The 19,539-nt window shown below is 49.1% G+C and overlaps 1 protein-coding gene across 7 annotated transcripts in view; it reads left to right on the top strand.

Moving 5' to 3' along the window:
* Tox2 (TOX high mobility group box family member 2) overlaps positions 1–16,991 on the top strand; it is a 127,002-nt gene extending 110,011 nt beyond the window's left edge. For 5 of the 7 annotated variants that reach the window (XM_076571205.1, XM_015999305.3, XM_042276748.2 and 2 more), the window contains 6 exons: positions 6,826–7,065; positions 10,056–10,283; positions 12,535–12,615; positions 13,381–13,773; positions 14,510–14,637; positions 16,088–16,991. In XM_076571205.1, the coding sequence (XP_076427320.1) occupies positions 6,826–7,065; positions 10,056–10,283; positions 12,535–12,615; positions 13,381–13,773; positions 14,510–14,637; positions 16,088–16,154 (1,137 nt within the window). In that variant the 3' untranslated portion in view covers positions 16,155–16,991. Of the gene's footprint in view, positions 1–6,825; positions 7,066–10,055; positions 10,284–12,534; positions 12,616–13,380; positions 13,774–14,509; positions 14,638–15,887 lie in introns of all 7 variants that reach the window. The other 2 variants (XM_015999314.3, XM_076571206.1) reach the window with 1 other exon arrangement.
* Positions 16,992–19,539: the final 2,548 nt, after the last annotated feature.

The following is a 19,539-nucleotide window of genomic DNA, read 5'->3' as shown; positions in this document are numbered from 1 at the left end:
CTGGCCTGGAACTCTCTAGATGACCAGATTGGCTTGAACTCAGAGATCAGCCTGCTTCTGCTTCCCAAGTCAGTGAGCAGTTTTAAAGTGAGAGTAAAGGGTAGAAGGACCTGGCTTTCATGTCCTAGGAGGGTGAAATGTCCCTGTTCTGGGAAGCAGAAGTGTGTGAGAGACTAAGGACTCACTGTGGAAGCAGGCCCAACAGTGCTCGGGGCATCCGCGCCAGGCAAGGGGTATTTGGGAAGGAGGAGAGGAAGCTAGTTCCCATGTCTGTGGCCTGGGAAACCACAGAAATGATCATGTCACGTGATGTGTTGGTAGAACTAGGGGAAAATTCAGGAAAAAACAAGGCTTTCCTTCCTTCATACTCAATCTGATGCATCTCTAGGAAAAGGGTCCAGTCAGGCAGCTGAAATGTCGAGCCTGGAGCTAGCCTGGAGATTCGGGCCCCAGTCTTTGACATCGCCTTATGTGAAATGTTTCATGGTATGTAATGTGGCCAATTAAGCCATGGGGATGGCAGCCACTTCTGCATGCCAGTCTTCCCAGAGCCCATCACCCTTGAGTTGGACACTCTGCTTTGACAAGCTCTGTGATCGCCCTTCTGCATCAGCTCTGCTTTTGACAGAATAAATGCTGCTGCAGGAGCCGGTCCAGCCCTCTCTCACTCACTGCCTCCACTCTGCTGCCTTTACTCTCCCACTGGACACACATCACAGCCATGCTGCACATCTTACGTGTGGATTTAAAGGTCTGGGCTGCCTGTGTCCTCTGAGCCCTCCCTTGCTCCTTGCTTACTCTTCTTCATTCATCCACACTGGTGAGTGTGGCTCTAGTCATTCACTTTGAGAAGAATTCTACTATGTGAACAAGCCATATTCACGTTCTTCAGCTGGTAAGCCTTTACAATAGCTCCAGATTTTTCTAGAATTTAATATTCTGTATTGGAATTTTCTAAGGGTAAAACTATGACTCTCACACAAATAAAACATGTAAACATATCAAAACTGTGTTTAACTGACTATTAATGAGGAAGTCAGTAAGATATTACAATGGTTAGAATTCTCTTTTCTATAGTGTAGGATCAATTATGTCTCTACCAGAAAAAATCATTTATGTTTCTATGGACAAGAATTAGTTACCTGATACTCATTCACTGTTGATAAAGTTCAGAGGTGACGTTCAGACCGAATCAGATAACCCCTGAGGTCCAGGAGACAATGCTCAGTAGAACATCAAAAGAACATTCATCTGTCCATGTCTATCACAATTTTTCCTACACATTATATATTTCATGCGTGTGGGAGAATGAGAATCTCTAGGTTACACGATTGTATAAAATTGTTTTATGCTGGATATCGTGAACTCATTTAGTAAGGATTGAGTTTTGTTGATTTTGTTTTAGGTTGGGTTTGTTTCTGAGTTTCTAGCCCAGGCTGGCATTAACTCCACATATAGCAGAGGATGACCTTGAACTTCTGATCCTTCTGCTACCATCTCCCAAGTGCTGGGGTTACAGACAAGCATCACTAAACCCAGTTTATGAGGTACTGGGGATCGAACCCAGGACTTGGTGTGACATCCCAGCCTTCCTATGAGCTGAGCTCTGCTACTGTCCACACCCACTAGTTCAGACCCAAGTGGCCTAACTGACTTATGAACGGCGTTCTGTCTCACCAGTGATCAGACTTAGAATGTTTCCCATGTGGGGTATTTGCAAAACATAAAAATAACAATAATAAATTTAAATGCCTTTAAATTTATCAAATGTCAGTGAGATACTACAAAGTCAAAAATACGGGGTTGAAGAATTCTGCCGCAGGTAGCTGGGGAGAAAAATATAGCGTGCCATAACAAGCTATAGCCAATTTGCCCTGGAGGAAATCATGTCAATTTCTTGTTTAACACTTAAAAGCTAGGCACAGTGGTGCACACTTATAATTCCAGCACTTGAGAGGCTGAGGAGGGAGGAAAGAGAATTTAGAGCCTCCTAAACTGTATGGTAAGACGCTGTCTAAGAGAAACACATGCACACACATACACACACACACACACACACACACACACACACACAGACACACAAAAGAGAGCATGTACATATTGGCGGTAGAAAGGGGGTGTTTAGATACTCGATCATAAAGCCTTCTACACATTAAGGAAGTTCGCTTGCTAAAGCCTACTTTTCGGGTTTTTGCAATGAATGTACTAACACGGATCACAATATATTGAGAGCTGGGTTGCAGATCGGCATTCGCCCATATGCTGTTTGCACGATGCGCGTCTGAAACGATGCAGGATGAGAGGAAAACAGTAAGGAAACCATGACAACAGCTGATAGAGTAGGGTGGAAGACAGAAACATTCGTTTTCATTAGAGCGAAAGATGCTTCTGGGAATAAGAAGCCCTCATGAAGGCAGAGCATTCTGGGACATCTGGATGACTTCACATCAGCACACCTGACGAAAACTCGTTCCTATCAAATGCTCTGGAGAACATGTGGTGCACAGGACGGGTGGTAGGCTTCAGCTCAGTCTCCTCAGTTTCCCAGCTGATGTCAAAACAGTACTTTAATAGACATTGAGAGATTTTTTTTTTAATGTGGCAGAATGAACATGATTTCAATTACTTTTTTTTTTTTTTTAAATTTCACAGTGATAGGAAGCGAATCCTGGGCCTCACACATGCAAAGCAAGCACTCTACCCCCCAGAGCTAAACTCTCAATCCTGAGTCTACACTATTCTAATTTTACATGAAAATTTTGCAAGGCATGGTCCTGTCCTCAGGCATAATGGAAGCCTCGGCATAGTCAAAAATCAAAATTCTAGGATTTGTATCCCTCCATCACAATGATAACAAAACACTTCCAAACAGCCTGAGAGTAAAAGAAAGTAAAGTCTTCAGGTTTGAGAAACATGCACAGAGCATGGCTGAGATTTTCATCCTGAAAGTCTCCCTGAAAACATCCCCTGTGGAGAGGAGAGCTGCTCAACCTCAACACCTATGCATTTGGGGACACAGAAGTCTTTGTTTGGGAGCAAGGGTAGAGGGCAGCCATCCTACATGCCGTAGAGAGTTTAACAGCATCCTTTGCCACTACCCACCAGGTATCAGGAGCAGGCCCCCAGTTGTGAGAGTGGAAAATGTCTTTAGATACCTTCAGATGTTTCCTTCCTCCCGGTGAATTTGCTCCTGCCTGAACGCTTGACATAAATCTAGGTGGTCCTATACCAAAGAAAGAAAGCATGCCATAAGTTGCTTAATTTGAAAAGTCTGTATCAAAAATAACCTGTGACACACACAGTGAATGTTAAGGGACAGGAGGTTAGGGTTCAGTGAGGATCAAGGAAGCTGCTGAATTGAATTTCTGGCAAAGAACTGCTTCTTCTGAAGTCCTTCTGGGCCTCCACAGGCATTGAACACACATGGTAAACAGACACACATGAAGGCAGGACACCCATACACATAAACATGTAAAATCTCAAAGTAGTAACAGTAGATAAAAGGGGCTTCCTTCCAGCTTGATAACCCAGGACCAGAGTTGTCCTCTGACCTCTGTCAGCGCACACACACACACACACACACACACACACACACACACACACACAAATGATGTAAAAAGAAATCATGGTTTTATTGTGGGAAACAAAGATTTACTATTTTCCCACCATCTTCCTCATCATTTAAGTATAAATTAGTACATCTTTGGATTCTACTTTTATAGAATGTTTCATTTTTTTAAAATTGCTACTTGAGTTGCTGACCTGTTTCATAAGAAGTTGTTTGGTGATTTTTGGCTTAGGGTTAGGGCAGGATCTCCAACTGTGTCTGAAATAGTACTAAACATACTTTTGCCTTTCTGTGCTATGTATTTATGCAAAGCAGTTTCAGCATTGATGATTATGAAAATCAAAATATCAATCAACTCTGAAAAATGTTGAAGATGTTCTCCATCCTGAAGTACCAGAGTTCAGCCAAGATTCAATTCTTCATGTAAAAGTAAATAAACACATTCAGCTCATTAGTATGCAGGTTTGCCTCCATCTTTAAATGTGTACCTAAGACTTGTTTCAAATAAATCCCTTCACACTTTCTCAGCAGTTAAATGTTGGATTTGTAGGCCTGTTTCATTCTGTTGTATACCCAGGGTCATGTAAATGTTTCTTGGACGAATAAGGGGTCACAAGTGGGGGAAAAGTTTTAAAAGCCCTGACCTAGACAAGCTCATGTAAGATTAGAGACACAAATTTAAGAATAAAAACTAAGCAATACCGCCTTTAATCCCAGCACTCGGGAGGCAGAGGCAGGCGGATTTCTGTGAGTTCGAGGCCAGCCTGGGCTACCAAGTGAGTTCCAGGAAAGGCACAAAGCTACACAGAAAAACCCTGTCTTGGAAAAAAAACAAAAAAACAAAAACTAAGCAATATAATTGATGCTAGTCAACAGATGGTACCCTACTGCATCATGGCCACAACCCACCATTTGCCTGGAAGTACTTTTGAACAGGCAATGATTTAATTATATTTGTGTTCCGAAGAAAACCTTAACTAATTCTCAGAAGGACAAATGGTACACTGTGCAAACATTCACCACTTTTATGATTAGAAACTCAAGACAGAGCGACAAGAAGCAAAATGAACCACTTAGAAATTGCTAGAGTCATCTTTAGAACTCTAGGACAAAGAAAAATTAAGGAATGAAATACCTATATATAAAAGAGATCAATCACGAAAGTCTTACACAGTATTCTTTGGGGCTGGAGAGATGGCTCAGCAGTTGAGAGCACTTATTGCTCTTTGCAATGGGCCCAAGTTCAGTTCCCAGTGCTCACATGGCAGCTCATTCACAACTCCAGTCCCAGGGAATCTGACACTGTCTTCTAGCCTCGGAGGGCACCAGACCCACGAGTGGTGCACAGACGAAAGCAGTCAAAACACCCACGCACATAAAATACATCAAAACATTCTTACAGGGTAAAGTCTATGAGAAACACTCGAGGCACCTGTGCATAGTGAGTATGGGGAAGCCAGAGGTCAACATCGGGACTCTCTACGGCTCTCATGTGTTTCTTTTTCCATTTTCGTGTGTGTATGTGTGTGTACATGTTTACATGTATGTGGGCACTTGTGTGTGACTTGTGAGTGTGCATGTTTGAATGTTCATATTGAAGTCTGAATTTGATGGCAGGAATTATCCTCCATTATTCTTCTACTTTATTCACTGAGGAAAGGTCTCTCAGTCACACCCATTGCTCAGTGACATGGCTAATCTTGCTAGCTAGCTTGCTCTGAAGATTCTGTCTCTGCCCTCAAGGCTGGAATTACAGGTGGGCCACCATGTCCACCTGTCATTTACAGGAGGTCTTCACCCTCAATTTAACCATCAAGTCCTCTCCCTAGCCTTGCTCTCATTTTTAAGGCGGGGTCTCTCACTGAACCTGGACCTTGCAATTTTAGCCAAGACCCCAAGATTGATTCAACTGTCTCCACTTCCTCTCTCCCCCAAGACTTCCCCTTCCCCCACCTCCCAGCTCTGATGCCAGGGTTACAGAGGAGGGAGCACCTGGATGCTCCCTTTTGACATGCATGCGAGGGACCTGAACAGGGTCCTAATGCTCTCACAACAAGCACATCACCCAGTGAGCAGTTTTCCTGGGTCCCTAAACACTATTTACAATAAAAACAAAGGGAAATAAATAAATTTTAAATATAATTCAAAATTGGGGGGAGATTCAACAATAATCTTTATAAGCCATAAGGAGAGGTTAACAAAGATGAAATTAGATATTAAATCAAAAACAGAGAAGAAGGAGGGATCAATTTGAGAACTTGTTTGTCTGTGACAGGATCTCACTATGTGATTCAGGCTATTCTGGCATGGCAAGCATGTGCCACCATGCCTACAAAGGTCTGATTCTTTTTGTTGTTGTTGTTGTTTTATTGTTATTGTTGTTTTTTAGACAGGGTTTCTCTGTGTAGCTCTGCCTGTCCTAGAACTCACTCTGTAAACTAGGCTGGCCTCGAACTCACAGAGATCCCCCTGCCTCTGTTCCCCCACCTAACCCCCCAGTGCTGGGATTAAAATGCACCACCACCACCCAGCAAGATCTGATTCTAACTTTAAAGAGAAGTTTTAAAACCCCACATAAAATAGAAAGCCTATTGGCTTGCTTAATAAAGAAAAAGTTGAGAACATGTGGGCACTTACCATTAGAAATCAGAGTAAATAACAAATGCAGAGGAAATAAAAATAATTCTAAGAATGTTCACATGAGCCTTAATGAACCATGCATTTACACTGTGTTTGTTTGGGCCAAGAGTTCACGCTGTTCTAAATCCTGGAAAGCAATCTGATTATACATCTTACAGATGAAGAAACTGAGTCCCAGTGAGGTCACACTTGGCCAGTGTCACCCACCTGGCAAGGGATTGGGCCAGAATTCAGAAGTGGGCTTCCAGCATCTGTACTCTTGGCTGCTCATTGCGGCACAGGGAACAAGGCTGAGCCGTGCCCAGCATGGAGCTTGCATCATGAGATGATCCATTCACAGCTGGACTGACCTCCTGTATGGACAGCATGCTGACCATCGGCCCAGGGCGGATGCCAACAGAGTGGCAAAATGCAGGTGTTCTGCATCATGCAGAAGTTGGGGAGAACGGAACTCCACCTTGAGATTCTCCTGTGGAGATCCTTGTGGGGAGCACAGGCCAGCATGGAAATGGCCTCTTGCCACCTCTCATTCACAAGTTCCTCCTCTGAGCCTGAGAGGCAGGTGCAGCGTTTGACAAGGCAGAGCCTTCTAACACGATCATCCTGTCCTCTCTCAGATCCAGGAGATGGTCCACTCGGAGGTAGCTGCCTACGACTCAGGCCGGCCAGGGCCCCTGCTGGGCCGCCCTGCGATGCTGGCCAGCCACATGAGTGCCCTCAGCCAGTCCCAGCTCATCTCCCAGATGGGCATCCGGAGTGGCATCGCCCACAGCTCCCCATCACCCCCAGGGAGCAAGTCAGCGACTCCCTCTCCATCCAGTTCCACACAGGAGGAGGAGTCAGATGCCCATTTCAAGGTGCGTGAGGTAGAAGGGCATAGCTACAAGGTACCTCCCCAGTGGAGAAGGGGCTCTGCCAGCTCATGCCATCATGTCTCTCTGGAAAAGACCAGAAAGGCTTAGTCCTTTGTTGGAAACCGAGAGTCAGCATGGACCCCTGGTCAGAGGGATGGCACTAGGCCTTGGGACATCAGGCTGTGGCTGCTGAATCTCCTGGAGACCCTCTCCTTCAGGCACGTGCTGGCCCTGCAGAGGCCCAGTGCCCAGCCACAGTGTCCATGACGGGAGGCCCTGAACTGACCAGGTTCTGTGTACTTCTCCTCATCCTGGTCCAGCATCCTTCTCAGGATAACTTGGCCTACATCACAGGCCGACTGGGGGTATTTTCTTCTTTCTCAACCCTCTCCTTCATGTCTTCCTCCCTCCGTACCCCCCCCCCCATTTTACCTCCCTTTGTTTCTACACACTCCTGGGGACTTGGCTTAAACCCTTGCCTGTGCTGGTGCTGGGCAAGTGCTCTATTGCCAGGCTCCATCTCCAGCCTCAGGGGTGGTTTCTCTTTTGTTTTGTTAGTTAATGAACACTCCTCGTGTCTAGATATAGCCCAACTGGAGAAGTGTTTTCCTGGCAGGCACCAAGCTCTGGACTCAACCCCTACATCACATAAACTAGATGTGGTGGCACAGGCCCGGAATCTCAGCACTTGGGAAGAAGAGGCAAGGGATCAGAAGCTCAAGGTCACCTTCAAGTCCAATGTTGTTCTTAACTACACAGAAAAGCTAGCTTGGGCCACGTAAGATCTTGTCTCACAAAAAAACAAGCAAATAACAGCAACAAAAACCCTCTGTAACCCACAGATCAGACATTTTTATAAGCACACAATAAATACCCTTCCTCTAGTTCTCATAACAGTCCTACATGGTAGGTAATATTTATTCACTATCCTCATTTGGCAGATGGAGAAACTGAGGCATGGAGTAGTTAATTAACATATCGGTGCTTCATACCAGAATTCATACCCAGATGGCTGCAATGCAGCCTGGCATATGTACCCTTAACCACTGCCATGTCATATCCAATGGCCTCTGTCAATCAAGGGACCTGCCTTCAGAACCGGGGCAATGGGAAAGTTCTTGGGTGGCAAGTGTGAGGACGTGAGTCCCTAGCACTGAGGACTCAGAGACAACCGGATCCCTGGGGCTTGCTGGTCAGCCAGCCTAGCTGAATGGGACACTTCAGGCCAATAGGAGACCTTGTCTCAAAATAAAAAAAAAACAAAAAAAGAGGTAGACAGTACCTTAGTAACCACACTTGAAATGAACAACTGTCTTTCACACCCATACACACACACACACACACACACACACACACACACACACACACACACACAAAGAGGCCTGTTTTAAGTCCTCACCTTGCCAAGGCCTCACCAAGGGCTGAAGGGCTGAAAGCCTGGAGAGTCCCCCAAGGGACACTTGGAACAGCACCAGCCAGATTCCCAGCCTCTCAGGCATGAGGTCTGAGTCTAGCCACTGGCCCAGAACTTGCTGCCTTCATCTTGTTGGCATGCAGAAGCACAGACCTCACTTAGGATCCAGGCCTTGGTTCAAAGGCCCCAGTACCTTGTTAGCCTAAGAGTCCCCAGAGAGAACAGCTGGGGTCTATGAAAGAAATCCTAATGCCTCCTCATCCTGGAAACCCTAAGTCAAGTGTGTTTGAGACTGTGGCCCTATAGTCTGTTCAGGCGAGTCCTCTGACTGGGCGGCGGCCATGTTACCCTCACCCTTCCCAACACCAGAGTCCTAGGGGGTTCCATTGTCTAGAATCACAGCTGAAGTACAGTGAAGGTGTACTTATACCCTATATAATCAGGGGCATTAGTTGGATATTACTTATGATCATGATGAGGAGGGGCAGAATAACTGAGAAAAACATGGAGTTAGACCCTGGAAACAGGCCCCCAGTGGCTGGACCTCATTCTTGCAGATACAAGGGTCTAACAGGTACACAGAAGACCACTTCATTGTCGAGGAGAATGGACCCTTGGTTTCTTATTTTCACTTTGTGAGATGGGGGTCTTCACTTTGTGAGTATGTTGCCCTTACTGGCCTTAATCTCTCAATCCTCCTGCCTCAGCCTCCTGAATACAAGGATTACAGGCTGTACCACCATGCCAGGCTTTGGGCCTCTCTCATTATTCAGTGTTGGTCAGGAGACTTTGAAAGTCTGCAAAGATAGATGTTAACATGGCAGGGAACAGAGTGCTAGAAAAACAGAAAAGGGTGTTGTTTAGATTTTGAAGTGATAGAATGATAAATGGCTTCTGTCCATAGGGGGAGTAGAAAATCCCAGAGTGCTGATTTTATGGCAGTCTAGGGCACTGGCCAGCCTCGCCACCAAGTTAGTGTTCTTGGCTTGGCAGTCTCCGGGGACTTTCAGGATTCTCTGAATGAACACACATGCTGGTTCTCCCTAAAACGTTAAACCTACACCTCAGGCTGCTACCCAGGGTGCATGGGCATCTGTCTGTCTTTCTGTCTCTTCATGCCTGTGGGTCACTCTGTCCCTGAGATCTGGGTCTGTATGTGGAGTTGTGTCTTGTTCTGTTTGTCTGTCTCCCTGTATCTCTACATCTATGTGCATATGTCTATTTCCATCTACATGTATGTGTGTGTGTTTGTGTGTGTGTGTGTGTGTGTGTGTGTGTGTGTGTGTGTGTGTGTGTGAGTATGCACCCATCTATCTGTTGTCTGGTCCATGTATTCATGTATGCCTACCTGTGTGTATGCATCTGTTGCCACCCTCCTCCAAATGCATGACAGTGTTGGCCCATCTGCCTGGGTATGAACCTCTGGTGGGGAAGCCCTTTCACTGCTTGAGAGAGAACAAAGCTGGGTGGGTCTGAGGTAAGCTGCTAAGAAAGCCTAGTTTGACCCGAGGTTAGCTCGAGTCGCTTGGACTAGGAATCCCTTGACTTCTTCAATTTACTGACTCCTCTCCTCTGGCAGATCTCGGGCGAGAAGAGACCCTCAGCAGACCCAGGTAAAAAGGCCAAGAACCCAAAGAAGAAGAAGAAGAAAGACCCCAATGAGCCACAGAAGCCTGTGTCGGCCTACGCTCTCTTCTTCAGAGACACCCAAGCCGCCATCAAGGGGCAAAATCCCAGTGCCACCTTTGGGGATGTCTCCAAAATAGTGGCCTCCATGTGGGATAGCCTGGGAGAAGAGCAGAAACAGGTGAGCCTCCATCCCTTTCCAAATTGTCCCTGAGACTTTGGGCACTGGAACCAAGATAGCAGGCTTGGCCTCTGGGACTAAAGGTTCCTGCAAGGGGCTCGTCTGTAAGCTGGGAAGCGATGTCCCTTCCATCCCCAATGACCTCCAGTACTGTCCACACCTGCCTTCACTGGGCCCCTGCCTCCCCATCCATAAACCAGGGCGCCTCTCCATCCACATCTAGCAGTCCCCTCAACTCAGACCTTACATCTCCACTGCCCATGTGGTCTCTCCGAAGGCCTCCAGGTAGAAGGGATCAGAGCCGGCTCATGCAATTGGAAATGCTTTACCAGCTAGGCACCTCAGACTGACTACCTAACCTCTTGGAGCCCTGACTTCCCTACCTACTGACTACCATGCTTGGAGCATGCCTAGGCTAAGCCCCACAGGGATCCCCCCTCCATCACCTCATTACATCTTTACAACACCTGGGAGTCACCATCCATTGGCTCTTTTGGAAGTGGAGGGTGTGGGGGGACACATTAGGACCCTGTTTCGCACGGTGAGGAGTGGAGTACTGTCCGTGGGCATGTGGGAAGCACAGAACGGTAGCAAGCTGCGGGTAGAGACATGGACCACGGGTGTGAGTTAGGTGGGTCCTTTGTCATAGTTGGCAATGTAGAGGGAGACTTTGTGGAATAGTCTAGTGCCCATAGTTTAAGAGATGGTCTAAGACCTGCTGGAAAGAAGTAGAGACAAGAGACAGGGAAGGCAGAGGACATAGCCAGAGAATTCCCACTGTGGGCAAGAGGAGCTCTGGAGCCAACATAGACCCCTTGTCTTTGTTGACCCACCTGAGCTGCGAGGGTGCTGGGTGAACCCCAGCTTTGTTAGCCGTTGGTCGAGAGCTGCTCTGGGGGAGAGTAATCCTCTCACATTTCTAATCTCACTCGTGTGGCAGGTCGGGGTCTTGCTCCTAGGAAGAGGTCTCTGATGGGGTTTTGCTGTTGGCCTTGGATGCTGTATGTGCTGCTGCTGCTGCTGCTGCTGCTGCTGCTGCTGCTGCTGCTGCTGCAGGAAGAGCCAGGGAGGCTGCCAGCTTTCATTTTGAGACCTTTGTCATTTTCTTATGTTGTGGGTTGTGCTGGACTCGGTAGGGTGGTTCATCTGTTGCCTTTGATGAGAGCTGACTATGCTCCTGCAACCAGCTGAAACACACAAGGCAGTTCTTCTATCTTCAAGAAGATAGATGTGGATCTCATGGTCCCAGAGGCTAGCCAGGTGCCTTAGTCATGTTCTATTGCCATGAAGAGACTCCATGACCAAGGTAACTCTTGTAGAAGAAGGCATCTAATTGAGGGCTGGCTTACGGTTTCAGAGGCTTAGTCCACTATCATGGTGGCAGCGATCATGGTGGCAGGCAGGCGTGGTGCTGGAGAAGTTAACGAGAGTGACACTCTGATTTGCAAGCAGAGAGAGAGACAGAGAAGGAGAGAGAGAGAGAGAGAGAGAGAGAGAGAGAGAGAGAGAGAGAGAGAGAGAAAGAGAAGAGAGAGAGAGAAATAGAGATCCTGGGCCTGGCATGGGCTTTGGAAACTTCAAAGCCTACACCTAGTAACACACTTCCTCCAACAAGGCCACACCTCCTGATCCTTCTCAAATAGTGCCACTCCCTGGTAACTATTCATTCAAGAATATGAATCACCACACCAGGCTGGTTCCCAGGGCAGCCAAGGGCCATCCCAGAGTCTAAGCACTTTTCAAGTCTTCCACATCAGTTTATTCTTATGCCACTGGCCAAATAGTCTCAAGGCTGAGCCCCAAGTCATTATGGAAAAGTTCTACTTAAAGGGCATGGCCAGAGTGAATGTGAAGCACACTAGGGCCGTTCCCACAGTGACGTCTAAACCTAGGTCTAAGGCTAATAGTGGCAACTGTAGCAAATATGAATAGGAGCAGGTTTCATGAATACAAAGATAGTGCGATCTTAGGATTTGGTATTATCCTGGGTCAAAAGAGAGGCTTCTGGGTGACTTGTCCTTCTGGAGTCACTTTGCGCCAACACCATGGCTGAGGAACGGGCGTGTAGCCTGGCCTCTACACTCCCGGTGCGATACTCCAATAGAGGGACCAGTGGGTGACTGATCCAGCTTATGACCCCACAACCTTCATCCATGCACGGCCCGGGAATCGCCACTTGGCATCCCAGCCTCTGCACTGTGGCTCCTCTGTGACGTTTTCTCCAGAGTTGCCCATGTCTCGGATCTTTCAGGCGTATAAGAGGAAGACCGAAGCTGCCAAGAAGGAGTACCTGAAAGCCTTGGCGGCCTACAGAGCTAGCCTCGTCTCCAAGGTAACTTCATCCCTAGGCAATGTCCTGATGAGAGTGCACCATGGGAGGGATAGAGCGAAGGCCGGGGCGCCTAGGAACAGCGGGTACCACAGGCCTCGGAGAGGATGAGTGGCACCTGTGTGTCACACCTTGGGAGCTCCTCCAGTGTGGCCAGCTTCACGTGAAGCCACCATTTCATTGACTTCCTTTAGCAAGAGTAGCTAGCACTCAGAGGGCCCAGCAATGAGCCTGGGATTGACCATTTGAGTGGCTGCTGTAGGTTCAAACCCAGCTTTGCTGTCTTAACTCCTTCCTGACCATGTCCCTCTACCTCTCTGCCCACACCAGAAGTACAGAGGCAAGGTGTGGGTCTGGGGCCCAAAAGGAGACAAAGCATTGTCCTGGAGGCTGTTGCAAAGGAAATGATGCCTGGGTTGGGCTGTAAAGGGCCAAGCAAAGGGTGCTTACAAAGTTGAGAGGCCTGCGTGAGGAAAGGGGGGGGGGGGCTGAGGGTGGCATAAACAGAGCATGGCTCATTGCTGGCATTGGTGAGAATAGCGGGACCATGCTGGCAGGGGAGCCCACCTGAGGGTAAAGGTGGGGCTGACTGGCTGATCAAAGCCGTGTGCTCAAAGGCCCCTGAATAGTTATGGCTTATTCGTTCACACCCCACCACTTAGCACAACACAGAGCTATCCAGAGGCCTTGCAGGCTGCAGACCTACCTGGTTGACCGTCCAGGTTCCGCCTTATCCCTGGTTTATCCCTGGCTTCCATCTTCCTCCAGAGCCCTTCGGACCAAGGCGAGGTCAAGAACGCTCAGGCAAACCCACCAGCCAAAATGCTCCCACCCAAGCAGCCCATGTACGCCATGCCCGGCCTGGCTTCCTTCCTGACGCCCTCCGACCTGCAAGCCTTCCGCAGCGGAGCTTCCCCTGCCAGCCTTGCCAGAACGCTGGGCTCCAAGGCCCTGCTGCCCGGCCTCAGCACGTCCCCGCCACCACCCTCCTTCCCTCTCAGCCCCTCATTGCACCAGCAGCTGCCACTGCCCCCCCACGCGCAGGGCACCCTTCTCAGCCCACCTCTCAGCATGTCCCCAGCCCCTCAGCCTCCTGTTCTGCCTGCCTCCATGGCACTCCAGGTGCAGCTGGCGATGAGCCCCTCGCCTCCAGGGCCACAGGTAAGCAGGACCAAGCAACAGCCTCCTGTGACTCTCACTAAAAGGGAAGGCAGCTGAGGGGGGAGGTCATATACTGGCCGGGCCACTCACCAGCTGTGCAACCTCAGCCATGGCATTGTACCTTTCTGAGCCTCAGTTTCCGATTCTCTGAAATGGGTCTAGAACACCTACCCTTGAGAGATACTGGCTACCTCAGGCAGTGGACTAGTTGCTGGCTAAGCCTTGTTCCAGAACCTTCTCTAAGACTGTTGTGACCTCTGCCAGATTGTCCCAGCTCCTAGTGATCTCCAAAGCCCTAGCCTCAAGTGATGATTCCACCAATGGTTCCAAAATATGCATGCAGCACAGTAACCCCATTTTACAGATTGGGAAACTGAAGCCTGGTAAAGGAAATACTTAAAAGCAAAATCACCACACTGACTCAGCTGGGATGGGGGTTGGATTTTCTTTTTCACTCTTTCTTTTCTTTTTTTCTTTGTCATGCTGGGGGGTGGAAGCCAGAGCCTCTCACACACTAGGCGGGTGCTGTATCACTGAGCCACACAATCACCTCAGGTTGAATTTTCCCAAAGATCTTCCATTAGGCAGAAGGGGGAAGAGGCAGAGTAGTCACTCTGTGGAGACCCAGGACATGTCTCTGGAGTGCAGACACCCTCAGACACACAAAGATGACGCCAGCTGCCAGAGAGGCCCCCCTCCTCTCTCCTCTGCTCACCGCCCCCTCCTCCCCCTGTAGGACTTTCCACACATCTCTGAGTTCCCCAGTGGCTCTGGCTCCCGCTCACCTGGCCCATCCAACCCTTCCAGCAGCGGGGACTGGGATGGGAGTTACCCCAGCGGGGAACGTGGCCTCGGCACCTGCAGGTCAGTCCTTCCCAGACCCCTTCACTGTCCATTCCCGAGAGGGGCAGGGGTGGCCAGGAGGACAGAGAGACATCGGGGGAATGTGAAGTAGGCACTGTCACCCCAAGTGGTGGATGCTTAGAGTATGGGGAACAACATGGAGCAGAGCAAAGCTCCAGGGGTGCAGCTGAATGGATGCCAAGGTCATTTGGGAAACTGAGGCCGGCCTTGGTTCATGCCTTTTCTCCTTTCGTCCCACGTTTTCACAAACGGAGAGTGAGGTATGAGGATCTAGTGGACAGTGGCCATCGCCATCACCAGGCAGTGTGTCCCCCATCCCTGGCCACCAGCCTTTCAGCATGGGCTTCCTACTTTGCCCAGCCTGCGAGTGTTCCCAGCACCTCATGAACCTCGCTCACTCGCCCTGGCTTCCACTTCTGACTTTCTAGGGCGAGCCTCTGCAGGTGTGCAGACTCAGGCGGGCAGGGATGCCCTTCGTAGCCCCAGCAGGCACGGACTCTCCCCCAGCCCTTTTCCTTCTGTTTCCCTTCCCAAAGTCAGGGCCAAGGAGGAGTAAGTACTCTGTGTCTGAACTTCCTAAGGCTGTCCCTTCTCCCCTGAGTGAGAATGTCTGATCCACAGCAGCACATTCTTATTAAATGTGGAGTCTTTCTATGTAGCCCAGGCTAGCTCTGAACTCACGAGCCTCCTGCCTCATCTTCACACAGGCATGGGACACAGTATCTGGCTCGCCCTGTGTTGTTTGAAATATACAAATGATGATGTTGTGATTAAAAGCAGACATGGTGGAGGTGCTTAAGGCATTATCTCAGTTGGCAGAGTGTTTGCCTAGAATGCATGAAGCCCTGGGTTTGGTCCCCAGTACTGCCTAAACCTGGTGTGGTGATGCATACCTCGAATTCCCAGGACTCAGCATGGAGGTTGGGATGGAAGCCTGAGAATCAAAAGTTCTAGCTCATCCTCAACTGCACCGAGAGTTCAAGGCCAGCCTGGAATACATAAGATCCTAAGATCCTGTCTAAAAAAAAACCAAAAAACCAAAAACCACAACAGACATGAAGAGCAAATTAAAAAAACAAAACAAAACAAAAAACTAGATGGTCCCTGGTAGGATACCAGGAGGGATACTTAGTTCTGCTTGATGGGCAGCCACTTCTTCAACCTTAGGGACAGCTGATCAGAGTGAGGGACACAGGGCCAGGACACCAGGGTGGGCTCCGGTAGCTGACAGCCCCTACTCTCTCCTGCAGCTTGCTCCCCAGGGATAAATCGCTCTACCTCACCTAATCCCGCCTCCCCTCCCTCCCTGAGGCTCTCCGGAGGGCACTGCTCCGAGCCAGAAGGGCTGACCACAAGAGAGAGGCCATGGCAGCAGGCAGGGTGACCGGCCAGCAAGAGCAGTGATACACCCATGCCCCAGGGCTGAGTCTCTCCCTCGACCTCCCACCAGACTCTGCAGAGGCAGCCCACCGCCCACCGCCAGCCCAAAGAACCTACAGGGACCTTCTGCCCGCTGACCTGCTTGCTCCAGGGTAGCTGTGGACCCCACTCCTTGGCCTGCACACAGTCCCCTGCGTCTGGACTTCTGGCCCCAGCCCAAGCTCACCGGGCTGCCCCCCTCCAGGTTGCTTAGCAACAGACACCCACCCCAGATGCTGGGCCAGCCACAGGTGTGCTCTCGGTGTACACAAAAAGATGCTGAAACCCACACTGTGGGTTCCGTGTAAGTAGTTCACTGTTTTAGAACCGTGCTGAAGACATCTGTGAGATTATTTTGTGGGGAGAAAGAAAGTTTCCTTTAAGGTAAAAAAAAAAAAAAGAAAAAGAAAAAGAAAAAGAAAAAAACATTTTATAAGACCTTTAGCACATTTTTTTTTTAAGTTTTATCTTAAGGGAGACACGTGCACAGAAGCTGTCAAACTGATTCTTATCTGCACACGGAGAGAACGGGAGCTTTTAAGCCACACCCAGGGGGTTTCTCCCCCTCCTTCTTCTTCCTCTTCTCCTCCTCCGCCTTCTCCTTCCTCTTTTTCTTTTCCTTCTTTCTCTTCTTCCTCTTCCTCCTCTTCTTTCTCTTCTTCATGTTCTTTTTCCTCCTCCTCTTTTCCTTTTCCTTTTTTTTTTTTAATATCACATATCCACCTAATTTAAAATTGCCAGCAACAATTTTGGTCATCTATTTATGAAGAAAAGTTGAGAACAAGGCTGTGGTTTCTCCTAACGTGTGTGGTTTGGGGTCTGGCTTTGGTTTGTGTCTTTTGCAGCTGTCTCCTGGCCCTTGCAATGTCTGTCCCGGTACCCCAGTGCTTCGCTCAGACCTCTTTGTAATAAAACTTCTGAAAAGTGGCAAGCAACCCTGTGTCTTCCCACACTTTTTCACCCCGGCCTGGTTAGCCTGTCCTCAAAGCCAAATAAAGAAACAACAAATAAAGGAACGGTACACCAGTGTCCCTGGCGACATAGATCCAAAAACTCACAATAACGTTTTTGCAAATAGACTTCAAGAACACATGAAGGGCCAGCAAGATGGCTCAGCTGGCAAAGGTGCCTGCTGCCAATGCGACAGTCTGGGTTTGAGTTCCAGGACCCACATGGCAGCTGGGAGGAACTGATTCCTAGAAGTTGTCCTCTGACTTCTACACACAAATAAATAATGTAACTACAGCTTTTTAAGGAGATTTAAGAACACATTAAGAAGATCATACACCATGACCAAGTTGTGTTCATTCCATGGCTTTAAGACTGGTCCTGAACCTGAGCCAGGCCTGGACTCCTGAAGTGGCATGTGGTGGTGGATTCACTAGGTCAGAGTCTCTGGTGAGGGCAGACTCAGAGCAGAGTCCTGCCTGCCACTCACCAGCATGAGGGCCTGTGTATGGGCAAAACAACCCCTGACCTCAGCCATGGTGTGGGCAGGAGGAGATACAAAACTCTCTCAGTTTTGTGGCACAGAGTAAATGCTCTGTGTGTGAAGGTACATGAGAGGATCAACTTTGGACTTTCCAGATGAGACCTAGCTCTCCAGCCACTGAAAAGCATTGGTAAAATCCCAGGTGCTAAAGAGTGTCCCCAGATGTCAGCACATTCTGGAAACATTGGTGTTTTAACATGCGTAGTCAGATTTTGTATGATTTCACTGTGGGGCTGGGATGTATCTCTGTTTCCCAACATTCCAAACACCCAAGGGTCCATGGTTAGTAAGAGAAATAACTTTTTAAAAAGATGTCAGTGTGAAATAGAGCCGACTGCACAATGTAGACATGAACATAACGTCTGCGGAGAAAACAGTAATGGAACAGAGCTACAGGCTCCTGGCGGATGAGTGGGCTTCTGTGCATGGAGTCCCCCCGCCCCCCATAAACACAGGTAAGCTAGTGACCGTCGGAGCCCAAGGGACAGGAGAGCTTCCTTCAAACCTTCCTTCAGGAAGCATCCTAGACCAGAGATGCCTTAACCCAGGCTCCCCAGCAGCTGTTAGGTGGTGACACTTCAAGGTAGTAGTTGTCACAGCTGATCTCTGAAGAATAATAGTGGCCTGGCAGGGAGGGGTTGGGAGGCTGCTGTCACACCCTGTGACACAGACCTTGGTTTGGTTTCCCAGTGTTTGACCCAGCTCTTTGAGACAGGGGCAGGTGTCCTGCTCTAGACAGAGCAGCCCCACATTCACATCATCTCCGAACCTCTCATTCTCCCCGCGGGCCACACCCCTCATTCAGAGGATGCCTAGATATAAGTGCAGGCTTGCTGAGAGCAGTTTCCTCTCAAGGGCATGTTGAAATCCCCCTGGGAAAAAGACACAAGAAAATCCCAAGCAAAGTCAATCACCTGTCATCAGCACAGCCCAGCAATGTGGAACACAAACCTTCAATGAAGCTACAGTTTGTTTCCTTTCTGTGTGGAACTCGTTGGTGCCATGGTGATGGCTTCCACAGTTGAATAGCCATTTCTCGCTTTTACAAGACACCATTAGACCAACAAAGACAGTCCTAATCAGCAGAACCTGAGGCCACGAGGGTTCAGCAAGGTGTGCTTCACTTCGTTGTCCTGCCAGGCTGTTGGGGTCATTTGCAAGCACTTTGCATACCTGGGCTGGCCCCGTGGGTGCTGAAGTGAATGCCAACTGTCTTCTTCCATTTGAGCCACCATAACAGAGTACGTAGGTGGGCTCACCATCAAAGACACCTTTGCTCACGGCTCTGGAGCCTGGTAAGGCCAAGATGCTGGTGAGGGCCAAATTCCCAGTCATAGACACCTGCCCTGTGCCCTCCCATGGCAGAGGTCCAGGCAAATGTTTTGGGTCTATTAGGGCACAAATCCCCATAATGAGGGCTTCATCCCTAGACCTAATGGTCTTCCACAACCTCCTCCTCCACATCCTATGACACTGAAGGTTCCAACATATGACTCTGGGAGGCAGAGAGGTGAGGGGCGGACATGCGGCATGCAGCACCAAATGTAGTGGGTGTTTGATGTCCCCAGGTCCCTTTTACTGGCAGCTGTTCCCACTCATAGTGACACCCTTGTCCCAGAAGGGAGGGGAGGGGACAAAGAACCTCCAGAGCTGCCCTCAGCCAGTGCCTCAGCAATGGAGAAGCCCCACTGTGGAGGCAGCTTGAGCGGGGTCCAGGAGCCTGGTCCTCTCTTAGCTGCCAGCCTGCTGCCCCAATGCCTCCCTCCGCTCTGAGAGCCCCGTTCAACCAGACCCTGCATCTAAGGTCCTGTGTGTTTCTACAGAGGAAGACTCCAGATGCCAGCTGAGTTCACGGCCACAGTAGGGCCGCATCCATGATGCCCACAACTGTTGTTTCTGCACATACAAATTTCAGCCTGGGAACACTGGCCCAAACCTAACCCCTGGGAGGTGGAGTCCACTCCGGTCCACTCCATTCCACAGTCATCACA

Source organism: Peromyscus maniculatus, chromosome 4, assembly GCF_049852395.1.
Source record: "Peromyscus maniculatus bairdii isolate BWxNUB_F1_BW_parent chromosome 4, HU_Pman_BW_mat_3.1, whole genome shotgun sequence".
NCBI lineage: Eukaryota > Metazoa > Chordata > Mammalia > Rodentia > Cricetidae > Peromyscus > Peromyscus maniculatus.
Note: the sequence above shows the minus strand (reverse complement) of the source record. Positions and strands in the feature narration are given on the sequence as shown.